The sequence below is a fragment of the Ovis canadensis genome, chromosome 18 (assembly GCF_042477335.2).
Source record: "Ovis canadensis isolate MfBH-ARS-UI-01 breed Bighorn chromosome 18, ARS-UI_OviCan_v2, whole genome shotgun sequence".
NCBI classification, from domain to species: Eukaryota; Metazoa; Chordata; class Mammalia; order Artiodactyla; family Bovidae; genus Ovis; species Ovis canadensis.
The window spans coordinates 14,293,819-14,307,001 of record NC_091262.1 but is presented as its reverse complement, the minus strand read 5'-3'; the positions used below and the strand labels follow the sequence as shown (position 1 = coordinate 14,307,001).

The 13,183-nt window shown below is 38.9% G+C and overlaps 1 protein-coding gene across 2 annotated transcripts; it reads right to left on the bottom strand.

Moving 5' to 3' along the window:
* Window positions 1-1,012: 1,012 nt before the first annotated feature.
* SNURF (SNRPN upstream open reading frame) lies at window positions 1,013-12,435 on the bottom strand. Of its 2 annotated transcripts, XM_069559106.1 has the most exons (4): window positions 12,241-12,435; window positions 6,472-6,567; window positions 3,071-3,196; window positions 1,013-2,080 (listed from the first exon to the last, which is right to left on the bottom strand). In XM_069559106.1, exons 1-3 carry the CDS (start codon window positions 12,252-12,254, stop codon window positions 3,091-3,093), a joined length of 216 nt encoding a protein of 71 aa, XP_069415207.1. In that variant the 5' UTR covers window positions 12,255-12,435; the 3' UTR covers window positions 1,013-2,080; window positions 3,071-3,090. The 2 variants fall into 2 exon arrangements, with proteins under 2 accessions (XP_069415207.1, XP_069415206.1); XM_069559105.1 differs by lacking the exon at window positions 1,013-2,080 and having other exon boundaries at window positions 3,024-3,196; window positions 12,229-12,385.
* Between the last annotated feature and the right edge of the window lie 748 nt (window positions 12,436-13,183).

Genomic DNA, 13,183 nt, shown 5'->3' with positions numbered 1-13,183 from the left:
AGCGGACATAAACAAATAAATGGTCCATCGAGCCTGACTACATCCTCGGACTCCTCAGAAAGAAGAGTTCTCAAATTTTTGAAAAGGGTGGACTTTGAAATGATTAAACTACGTAGATGTGTAAAGCTTCCTTAAATCAAAAGATCTGATGGTCAGACTTGGCCAAATAACATACAAAAAATGAGAAGTCACAGAACAATGGTATAGTATTAGTTCCCGTTCACCTGGTAAAATAGACCCTTCACTGAAAAAAAAAATGCACAAAAGTCTAATGTGAGAAACACAAGTAAGTGGAAACTATTAATCCACAAAGCAATGCCACTTAAACCAGAGGAAAACAATTTTTCCATTTTGGAAAGTGTTTATCAAAGGGGAAAAAAGAGACATCAAAGGTGGTACTAAGAAATTATCACTGTAGTAATTATTCTTGAACTTTTGAACTGTGGTGTTGGAAAAGACTCTTGAGAGTCCCTTGGACTGCAAGGAGATCCACCAGTCAATCCTAAAGGAAATCAGTCCTGAATATTCAGTGGAAGGACTGACACTGAAGCTGAAACTCCAATACTTTGGCCACCTGATGTGAAGAACTGACTTATTAGAAAAGACCCTGATGCTGGGAAAGATTGAAGGCAGGAGGAGACGGGGACGACAGAGGATGAGATGGCTGGATGGCATTACTGACTCTAATAATCATGAGTTTGAGTGGACTCCAGAAGTTAGTGACGGACAGGTAAGCCTAGTGTGCTGCAATCCACGGGGTCGCAAAGTATCAAGACGTGACTGAGCAACTGAACTGAATTATTCTTGATGGTAATCAATACTGCTTATTGTGTTATTAGAAAGCAACATAACAAAACATTTTATAAATTACTAATTTTTATACGTTGCATACCCAAACTGAATCCTCATCCTAATAAATTTAAAATACCTAATATACACTATCTTAAAAATGCAGAATATTCGTAACAGCATAGCAAACTAGGGGGAAAGAAACACAAGTACAAAGAAAAAGTAAATCATGAAGGGACCATCATTTATTCATTACAAATCATATTGAGGATTATGTAATAAAATGAAGGAACATTAATGATATACATAAATAGAATAGTTTAAAAACATGATTACAACTATGTTTTCAAAAGAAAAGCAAATGGGTAAAATGAAAGAAAAAAAATGCCACTATGGTTGAAACATGGCTATTTAAAATCTGTGGTTTACTTTCCCATTTTTCTTGGCTATCACTCATATGCTTTACATTTTTATAATGAAAAAGAAAACATATCAATTGTTTAAATGTCTTTACCCATTTACACGTATAGCAGACTTTAACAAGACCCTTGTCACTAAATTCATCTGATTCTCTACTCTGTAATGTTTACTTCATCTACTCTCCTTGTAATACCTTTCCCTTTACCACATTCTATAGCACCAACACTCCCCTACTGGCTCCACCTTATGTTTTCATCTTTGAAAGTGGTTCTCTAAGAGACTAGCAGACTTTTTCTTTTAAAAGGAAAGACAATAAATATTGTAGGTCTTGCCTGCCATTCAATCTGTCATGAATGCTCCCACCTGCCACTGTACTGTCAATAATATCCACAGGCCTTATTTAAATAAATGGATATGGCTCTGTGCTAACAAAATTTTATTTATAAAAACAGGCAATAAATGAGTCAGATACTTTATCAATCTTGCTGTAAAATAATTCTAGTAACTAGTACTATTTAGATGAAACTAGCACTTAAAACTTAGAAAATTAGATTACTCTACTTGTAGATCATAATTATGATTTAAATAATACTATACAGGAACTTGCAAGAGTATCTAAACTATACTAAAGGGCCAAAAAATTCTTGGTTAAAAAATCAATTATGCACACTTATTCATGTAAAAATGTTCTTACTCTGGGGGACAGCTGAGGACAATTATCAGATTCCACTGCCTGAAATCAATTCTACTGTCTTGCAATCAAGTCCAGGCAATTACTGGAGAATGCTGGGTAAAGTATTCAGTAGGGGAGGATTTTTCCATTTGAAATGATGGCCATAAGCCTAATTAATTTGAGTTGCGGGGTTATACTCTGAAATAGAAATAAAGAAAATCTAGAAGAAAACTCATCTATAAACTTCTTTCCTTAGTTTCTGAAAAGTACATACTAAACCCTTTGAACTTAGGTCATTCAAATCTTAAACTTAAGAAAGGAAAAATAGAGTATTTAATCAAAATTAATTGCAATTTTCTAAAAATCTAAGCAATTAACACAAAAAGACACTGTAAATAAATCTACATAATACTGACAAATCATAAGTTAATAATAGTTTTGTTACATTGTCAGATGACTCAAACAAATGGGTAACAAAATATGAGGAAAGAAAACAAGAAATAAGTAGTAAATAAGCCTGGGAAAATATTTAGCTTCTCATCTGCTAATGGATGTGATGTGTATTTCTAATTTAATAGAAATAAATTATATGTAATTGACAAAATTAATGCAGATGAAAGTGTACCTGGCACTATACTTTCTCATGGCAACTGAAGACTAATAATTCATAATATAATTTAGAACATGAACCTTAATTTCAAATTCCTTGATTTATTTTCACATCTGCATATCCAAGGAAATGGTCCTATCTGTTTTGCAAAAAGCAAATCACTGAAACTTCATTTCAAACTATCAGCAGAAAAGATAAAGTTCTCACAGAAAGGAATTCTAAAACATATTAGGAGGATATTCAGCAACTATTTATAATGAAATACTTCTCTTACGTTAAGGTGAAAAGCAGTACAAGTTAAATATGAATAAAACTACCTAAAAAGCAAAGACTACATTGTCTAGAAAGTAACTCATGACAAAAGTCTTTCAGGGTGAGAGCATTAAGGTACTGCTTTTACTTTTTAAAATTTTCTGCTATGTGTTTATATTTGTATGATGCTTTTAAGGAAAAGAAATTGAATATATCCCAAATAATTAAATGACCTCCAAACATCCTACCCTTTAATTAGTTGTTTAATCCTGATCATGATTTCATCAGCTATAACCTGTTTTTATTTTTCTCTTGAAATCAGCTACCTTGGTGTTCCAATACTGCTTTAACCACCTCTTGGTGTCTCAGCTAAGAATGCCTGTCTCAGTTCTGCCTGGAAATCCACCACAGGTACTTGCTGCTGCTGAGATCGCCTCAGGTACACGTGACACCTACGACAAGAGCACAGAACACATAAATGAAAAGACATTTCCCTATATAGTTAACAATGCAAGCATGAAAAGACCCTTAAATTTAATACTCAAGGTTCAGAGCATACCACTACATTATGAACAAATTATAAAAGAGGAGACTCTCTGCACATAGGAATGTACAAGAACTGAGGGATACTTACCCTCTTTGGTGATATTACCAAGGAACTTAAAGGAAAAAAGAAAGAGCTCTTTTGGTTTAAAATGCCCTATAAAAGAACCAAGAGTATAATAACCATTTCTAATCTGGAAACAACTCTTTAACCCCTAAGGAGGTAGGGTATTGGTTAAGGCATTTCCAATGAGACATTTTAAGATAGTTATTTATGCTGACTGGAAGTTACTAACTGAAACAAAGAACCTCCAAGCTACTTAGGCTCTCAGACTATGTAAATCTACCATCCTTTAGTTATCAGGGAATTCTAGAAAAATACTCAACATATTCCTACCTATAAGTAAGACTCTATCTGGCTGTAAATCTGATCCTGAGAATAAGAGATACAGTAAATTACACAGTTTGCTGGCTAACAAGACAAGCATAAATAAATCACCAGCCAAAAAACTGCCCTCATTGTAAGTATGTGCTTGCATGCTAAATCACTTTAGTTGTATCCAATTTTTTGTGACCCTGTGGACCTTAGCCCGCCAGGCTCCTCTGTTCATGGGATTCTCCAGGCAAGAATACTGCAGTGGGCTGCCGTGTCCTCCTTCAAGGGATCTTCCCAGGGATGGAACCCATTTCTCTTACTTCCTGCACTAGCAAGCAGCTGATAAGTACATATGTATGAAAATATTCAGTAACAGCTAGAATTGAAAATGGGACTGTGATAAATGGTTTTCCACTATTTCTATACTTTTAACTTAAGACTTTTAACTGCAGTTCATGGGGTCACAAAGAGTGGGACATGACTAAGCAACTGAACAACAACATAAAGAATTAGGCTGGACTTTGTCCATGGTTCCTAGGAGGTCATCTCTAATCCTTTGAGTTTAACCAGTGATAGGAGTGTGTTTGTTATTCATGGTGGGCCTCTGGGATCACACCAGAGTTAAAGCTAACTAGATGGCTCAGGTTAAAACCTGGGCTTAGAGAACAGAATATTTATGCTGCTTACCTGTTTCTATAATCCACCTATTATCAAAGTGGAAAAAGGTGGTTGGGGAAATTATATTGTTTTTCCAACTCAAAATTACCCTCAGATTCTAGTTCAGCACCTCCTAGTATTTATACATAACATATACAACAGACATCAGGAAAATGAAGTTGTCTCTTCTTCAAAAGCAATAAAGTATTTCCACAGACATGGAAAAATGAATGAAACCTAAAGCAGGCTTTCAGAAGATTAGCATATGACCAGCTGTTATACTGATGATTCACACTGATGTTACACTGGATAAAGGCTCTAATAAAACATAACAAATGTAATAGAACCTTCACTCACTAACAAAGATCCTCTCCCAAGAAATCTCCTCCACCCATACCTCTGCCACAATCTCTAATCTACCTCAAGTCATTTCTAGAGATTCTGGGGAGGAAAAAAATGGCATTACCATGTAAAAGAAAACAGGCAAATGCCTATCATAAATTATATAAAATATTCACTCAAAGTGAATATTTAATGAAGTGAATATTAAAGTGAATTTAATAAAGTAAAGAATAATGAACTCTGAAGAATAAGTAAAGTAAAACAGACATGGGAAAATAGAGAAATCTTTTGCCTTGCCAATAATTTAAAATATGCAAAATACTGAAATTTTCCCACATATTAAATGAGCAAATAACAAAAATAAGATACAAAATGCTACCCATGTAAAAACTTCATATTTGTAAAAACTTCATATTTGAAGAAGTGAAATAAAATAGAAACAAATATTAATAACAGTTGACCCTTAAATAAGAGTTTGAATTGTGTGGGACTATTTATATATGTTTTCCCCCCAATAAATATATTGGGGATTTTTTTTTTTGGAAATTTTTGACAATTTGAAAAACTTGCAGACAAACCAGAGCCTAGAAACATCAAAAAAAGTTAGGTATGTCATGAACATGTAAAATATATGCAGACATACATTTAACATAAAAATGTTGTTCAGTCAATTGTCTATACTATCAGTAACGCTTCTAGTCAACAAGAGGCAATTTATAGTTCAATTTGGGGGGACTCAAAAGATACACAGGGATTTTTGCCTATGTGGGGGACTGCAACCCAACTCCCTTGTTATACAAGAGACAACTGTAGTATTAATTTTCAGACTGACTGCTCCTTTCTTCACTGCAATAACTAAGAAATGCAAACAATGTAAATATCCATCAGTAAGATAATGATAAAGGTTATTATAGAATGCCTGACATGGAAAGACTCCCAAGGCGTATTGCTACACAATAAATCTTCTGTATATAAACAAACATGCCTCCACACACACACTCCATATGTGTGCACATGAATGCATATTAAAAGGTCTGAAATGATAAGAGATCAAACTACCTGAGGATTTCTCTCTGGGGAGACACAGGGAGGGGAATGGACTGGTGATACTTGATATTCACTGTGTATCTCAAAATTACATGTTTTATGAGAAAATCATATTCATGTATTAGTAACAGCAATGCAATTTGAAAAATAACAGCTTTAGGAAAGAAAACCAATTTTACCACTGATAACTATCAAGATTTGTGGTAATAACAAAATGCACAAAACCCAATATAAATTCAGTATGTATCATGTCATTATTATTGTTTTAGCTGCTAAGTTGTGACTCTTTAGAAATGTTAATATAGTTTTAATTGAAATGCTCCTTTTAGAAACACATTCATATCCTAAATTAAGAGAAAAACGTATACATTTCAAATGCACTAACTAAAAAAATTCTAACGACTGCAGAGCACACATGAACACACACATTTCCATCTCTTCAAAGCACAGAACATCAGGCAAGCACAGCAAAAGTGCAAAATAATAAAGCAGAAACAACTTTAATACGCTGAAGGAGGTAGAACTTTATGAACATACCGTGTTACCTACACGTGTATAGATAAAAGGAAATACATGTTACTAAAATTTTAGCAAAAGTTAGCACAACATGGTTATGGGTAATTTAATTGCTTTTTTACTGTATCAATATAACATGCACAAGCTTCTTTCATTAATTAAATTCATTTAAATTCCCTGTGGCAGCATACTTTGTTCCAATTTGAAAATGCCCTAAATTGGTTCTCAGGGCCTGACTGTACTCACTCCTGGTTGCTCAGTGAGGCTGTCCTTCTACGTTTGACTTGGACTTCCACCTCTGGTACGTGCTGTTCTGTAGTCCGTCTCAAGTGTAAACGGTCCCTGAGGTAGAAAGGGGATTTGTTTTCCAGAATTCATCAATTTCTGAAATAACCACTTACTTAAAGATTATACATATATCTAGTAAAACGGAATTTTTAAACTCCATCTAATCTAATTAAAGCAAGGTATGGTGATATATGCCAATTACAAATCAATAAAACTGACAAAGGCAGAATTAACTATTAGATCTTTATCCGTCAATGGTCAGAATCTAGCCCAAAAAGGAAAAATATCAAAAAGTTAAGCAAAACTGTATATTTCTACATATACTCACATATACAGATATAACACTATATATTTACATATATTTACATACAAATAAATGAACATACCCCTGAAAAATGGCAACAATGATTCCAAAAATGATTTGAAAAATATTTTATTATGATAGATCCTTCTGTACAGTGGAATAAAGTATAAAATTTAAATTACAAAGTGTCTAAGCAATCTCTTGTGTGAATGCTTCCTTCTTAGGATTTGAGAAACAAGAAATTTTAAAAATGCTTAAAAAAAAAAAACCATAGCCACTGACAGTATAATCTGCAGAATAGCTCACAAAATGGCTGCTCAAAGGATCTGAACAGGAAATCTGTTCAGCACTTGCGTCACAGACTAGAAACTACAGGAACTGCAATTTTAAAATGTCAACTCAAAACAGAGATAAGGAAAGGCATTTTACGCAAGTAGTATTTCCCAGGCAGATTTCAAAGGACACATTCGAAAAGATAATTTCCTGAACCCATGCTATTTTGGGTTTCATATTAGACTATGCAAAATAAACAAGAGTTTACCAATAACCCTGGATTTGCTTCAAAAACTTTAATGTTCTAATCAAGCAGTAGAAAAGATCATTTTAAAAAAATACCTTTGCTAATCCCCTTGACCTTTGGACCTTTGATTAGGTAATGCTTTCTTAGATTATGACACCTAAGTACCTAATGGAGACAGAAATCCATAGGATTTCACCAAAAGTGAAAAATCTTTGCTTCAAAACAATTAGAAGCATGGGAGAAAAGGTATGCAAATTATATATGCGATGAAAGTCTTTTATCCAGAATATATATAGTATTAACATTAGTCGCTCAGTCGTGTCCGACTTTTTGTGACCCCATGGACTACATGTAGCCCGCCAGGCTCCTCTGTCCATGGGATTCTCTAGGCAAAAATACTGGAGTGGGCCGCCATTTCCTCCTCCAGATATAAAGAACTCTAATTTAGAGAGATATAAAGAACTCTTACAACTCAATAATATAGTAACAAAACAATTTTAAAATGAGTAAAGGGGGCTTCCCTGATGGCTCAGTGGTAAAGAATCCACCTGCCAAAGCAGAAGACACAAGTTCCATACTTGGTATGGGAAGATCCCACGTATAGACCATGAAGCTGCTAAATCCCTACACTGCAACTTTTGAGCCTGTGCTTTAGAGCTCAGGAACAGAAAAAACTGAGGCCCACATGCCCTAGAGCCAGCCTGCACAACAAGAGAAGCCACAGAAAAGAGAAGACCTTGCACTGCAACTTAAGAGAACAGCCCCAGCTCACTGCAACTAGAGAAAAGCCGGTGCAACAATGAAGACCCAGCACAGCTATGAAATAAATAAATTACAAAAATAAAATGAGTAAGTTTCAAACAGATCGCTTTCCAAATGCATAAAAATTTCCCTTAATAGAAGAAAAGATGCTCAATATGAGGGTCATTAGGAAAACACAAATCAAAACCACAAACACCATTTCACACCACAGGAGTAGGATGTGGAGAAACTGGAGAAATGAAAAATGACACAACTCTGGTACTTCTTAAAAATCTTGAGCGTATTAACATGTGACCCAAGTATTTCTACTCCAAGCTTGGAGTGAAATAAAAACTCAAACTTGAACATGAAAATTCCTAGCAGTGTTAGTTGTAATAGCCAAAAATAGAAATAACCCAAAGTATAAATGATGAATGCATAAACAAAATACGGTGTGGTATGGTATATCCATACAATGGAATGTCATTCAGTCATAAAAAAGGATGAAACACTGATACACAAGATTGTAGTTTCAAACATATTTACTAATACATTAATACAGTAAAAGGAATTATAAACCTCTGCTTTGCCACAGACCTCTGCTTTGTCACAGACCACCCATTATGATTCATCCACGCTTAACTGAGAATACCCCATTATCCATCCCACCCCTCAGAAAAAAATCTTCAGTTCCTTTATGTAACCTGAAGGTCTGTGTTCAATTGAGAAAAGAATCAGTATATAAAGTTATCTTTTTCAATTTTCAAAGATTTTTAAAGCTACCTGCAAAATCAGTGATGAGCAGCTTTATTTCGAACTTTGTTCTAAATACACATATGTACATTTGTAATGTCTTTGTACACAATGGTAATTTTTCACTCCAAAATCCCTTTCATTAAAAAATTAATACTAATCTGGAAATATGGGCTTCTCAGACGGCTCCATGGTAAAGAAGCCACCTGCTAAGCAGGAGACTCCAGTTCAATCCCTGAGAAGTTCCCCAGGAGAAGAAAATGGCAACCCACTCCAGTATTCTTGCCTAATAAATCCCATGGACAGAGGAGCCTGGCTATCATCCATGGAGTCCCAAAAAAGTCAAGACATGAGTTAGCAACTAAAACAACAACAAATTTGAAAATATAATGAAAAAGCAAAAGATCATGAGATACGATAGGGTTTTTTCCTATCTAATATTCTATCAAATACTCAGGATTCCTCACACAACCCCCCCAAAAAAAGTAATAACTCAATGACTAAGACCTCAAGAATGAGAAATAAAAATTAAAAAACACAAAGATAATGTGAGGTAATCCCAGGGTGTGATCTCCCCACTAACATGAAAATCAGTGCCTCTAAAAACAAAACCTTTAGAATCAAAGAGAATTCTGAGCCAGCCAGCACCCAGGAACCAGAAAATAAAACTTCTTTGCCCATTCTTAGTGAAGGATGATGCCTTAACCATCAACAACTCATGTTCAAAGTACCTTGCCTTAGAAAGCAACACACAGTCCTTGCTCTAAACTTCAGACAGGGCTCATATTCCTTTCCCATTCTCAACAAGCTGTGGTACTATGGCAAACAGTCACAAGTCAGGACAGAGACCTTCAAACTTCAGGTCTTTCCACAGAGTCCGCCATATTGAGGTCCTAAGTCAGAGGGCAAGACTACAAAATGGCGGACCAGGATGATGCACTCTCATCTCGCAAAGGGCCAAATGATCAGATGTTCATATTTGAAGCAGTATCTTCCTACAAGCAGAAAAAAAAAAAGATGCAAATCATAAGTATCACAAAATACCAGAGTCCTGTTTTTTGAGCTACTAGAAAATAACTCCAGAACAAAGCTTCCAAAGCTTAATTTACATTTCCCTAAATTACTTTCTAACTGGGCACACAAGCAGGCATACTATTTGTGATAAATGAGTAAAAAAGGCAAACACATCAAAATTCTGCAAGGAAAATCCTTAAAAATGTCCCCCAAAATCAAAGTATGGAAATAGTAATACAATAATCATGGTACTTTGTTAATTACCTCTTCTCAGGGAATATTCATAGCAGCTCCAACTTCAAAAATAATGGAACAAAAATAATTAAAAAATCAAGAGGAAGGGAATATGTACACATAGCTGAGCACATTAGCAACTGTGAAGTTGCTGTACAGCAGAAACTAACACAATATTGTAAAGCAAATATATTCCAATTTTTTTAAAAGTCCAATTAAGGGCAAGAATTCACTAATCCCAGATACACCTAGGATACACCTACATTCTACATTTTTCTCTGCTTTTCTCCTTGAACAACTCATAGACCTCAGTTCCTAAGAGTCCTAGAGGAGCCTTGATCCCCTGATTTAAGGAAATTATAAAGGTAACATCACCAATGGATTATCTAGCAATCAAGAAATAAGACAGACACGAAAGGGAAATGTAGCTATGGAATTATGTTAATCTGGAAAACTGAAATCAGAGATTAAAGGGATGAGAGTTGTCTAAAAGGCTAACTGAATCCACTTTACAGATAACAATTAAAACACTGCTCACAATACCACGTAAGGGAAATGAACAAAACTGAAAAAGCTCCTGCACCAGCGATGGAGGCTGTCTTTTAAGTAGCGTAGTGAATCCCGGAATGCACCTCACCTCTCTTGGCCTCCAAGGCCGCACCACTCCCTTAAAAATTGAGAAGGCCAGGGGCACAGTGCAACTGCCCTGACATTTCAGGCAGGCACAGGATGGAAAAACTGTGCAACTCTCTGGCCTACCTGCTCCACTCCACCATGGCACTGCAGGGAAGGGGTGACTTAAAATGCAGAGGCTGAGCAAACCTGTGTCCTTCCTCCCCGGGCCACCCCACACAGCGGAAGCTGCACAAATCCCTTCTCCCAGTGCACAGCAGACGTGGTGTCATCACTGATGCACCTGAGCACCCCCAGCCCACACCTTCCCTACCGCAGCACCAGGGTGCGGCAGCCGCCCCCCACAACTCCCCGGTCCGCCTCTCCCCCTTTGCGCACGGCTCTCCGGAGGGCGCGGCCGACTTCCCGCCTGGAGGCCGCAGGGCCGCCCCTCCCCCACTGCGGCAACACGGGGAGGGCCGCGCCCCTACTCCACGCCTGCGCAGAGCCGCACAGCTGCAGTGGCCGCCATCTTCGCAGAGCCGCACAAAGGTTGTGACGCCACACCAACCCCCACGCTCCTGAGCTGGCCTTCGAAACTCACATTCCAAATGCAGAGAAAACGCACGCGAACGAGAAACGCCTCTGGCTGTCACATCCCAGAACCTGGCAGGTCCCCCGCAAGATGCATTAGATGGACTGTGAATACCACATCCCTCCTCTTAAACCAAGCTCACAAATGTGAGATATTTAAAGGAATCAAGTATATAAGGACCGGACATTTTTGCAGCCACCCCTTCAATTTAGGGACAGTAGTTTTGTGGCACCATTCAAACTCTAAGAGCACTGCTGGTCACGAGAACACTGAACAGTTCTCCCTTTTTTTCAAACAGATGGCCACCGCCACCCGCGTGCCCCCACCCGCTCACCCGCTAACCTATTGCAGCCATGCCTCAAGACTGCTTTGTCGTGCCCCCACCGCCACTCCGTGGCCCCACCGTCGCCGGCACCCCACCACCTCCCGATACCGAGGCCACAGAGGGACCCCACCATGCTCCCGTGGCCCCCTTCACCCGCCACGGGCAGCGCAGCCTCTCGGCCGCCCCCTAAATAGCCGCCACTGCGGTCACCCCGTTGCCCCCTCCTCCTCACTGCCGCAGGGACCACCACAACCACTCCCTCCCGCTGCTGCCACACATCAGCGCCTCCGTGGACACGGCACCTGCTGCCGCCTCACGGCCGCTGTGGACAACGCTGACCCCGCCTTCCCCCGACTGTTGCATCGTGGCCGCCCGCGGTCGCGGCCTCAACCACAGAAACAAAGAATCAGAGAATCTGAGGGGGCGCAACATGACGGTGCAGATACCCCCAAGACCTGACAAGACACGGTCAGGAGAGTCACTCCAGCCTCAAGCCTCCAGAGTTGTTCCATCCGGCCACCGAACAAAGAACGTGAGAGCCCAGATCCCCAGTGAATACCGAAATACTTCTAGTTATGAAAGCTCAGGATGATTTAAAAAAAAAAAATGTTGCCCACCACACGGCTGACCTGGCCCGCTCCATCGCGCCGCTGGCCGCTCCTCAGAACACAACGTCACGCATCTCCGGCTGGCAGACCGCGCTGCGCTCCTCCGCCGCCACGGCACCACTCCGCAGACTCCGCCTGCACATGCGCGGCAAGCTGCCCCGCTCCTGGCGACCGGACTCTGCCACGCCTGCGCAGTCTGTTTGCCGCAGTGGCACTGCAGGCGATGCGCGCCCTCCCAGGCAGGGAAACCGGGGATGGTGTCTATCCCACCCTGGTGGTCAAAGTCCTAAGGCCTTTGGGGTGGGGGAGCTCTAGGGACCACCACGAGCCGGCAGTTCATGGCTCTTAGAATCGTACCAAATGTTAACAGTTGTACTTCGACCCAGAGTGGTACCTCCCTTTGGAGTGGGAATTGGGTATTTCCTTTTTGTGAAAATGCAAAAGTCCATACCTTTTTCAGGTTTTCCTCTGGTGACCTTATCCTGTTGCAAGGTAACACACATATTATGTTACATTTATATGTTTTATAAACACATATAAAGCAAGTCATGATTTCGTTAAACTCTTCTTTAGTGAGACATTTTAATCTTTTTGCCATGTTTGTATTTTTACAGTGATTACTTTCAGAATTAAAGTATTAAGATAAAACAAAATTAAACTTAATTCTAAGCTCTAATGTACTTGCTGTCAATTTCCTTTACCTATCTTCACCCTTTTCTAGCCTGCTCTTTCTGCCAGTCTGCCCAGACTACTAATTTCGTGGCTGCTCAATCTGGTGGCTAAGATGGTAAAGAATCTGCCTGCAATGCTGGAGACCTGGGTTTGATCCCTGGGTTGGGAGGTTCCCCTGGAGGAGGGCATACAATCCACTCCAGTATTCTTGCCTGGAGAATCCCTTGGACAGAGAGCCTAGCGGGATACAGTCCATGGGAGTCACAAAGAGTCAGACACGACTGAGCAACTA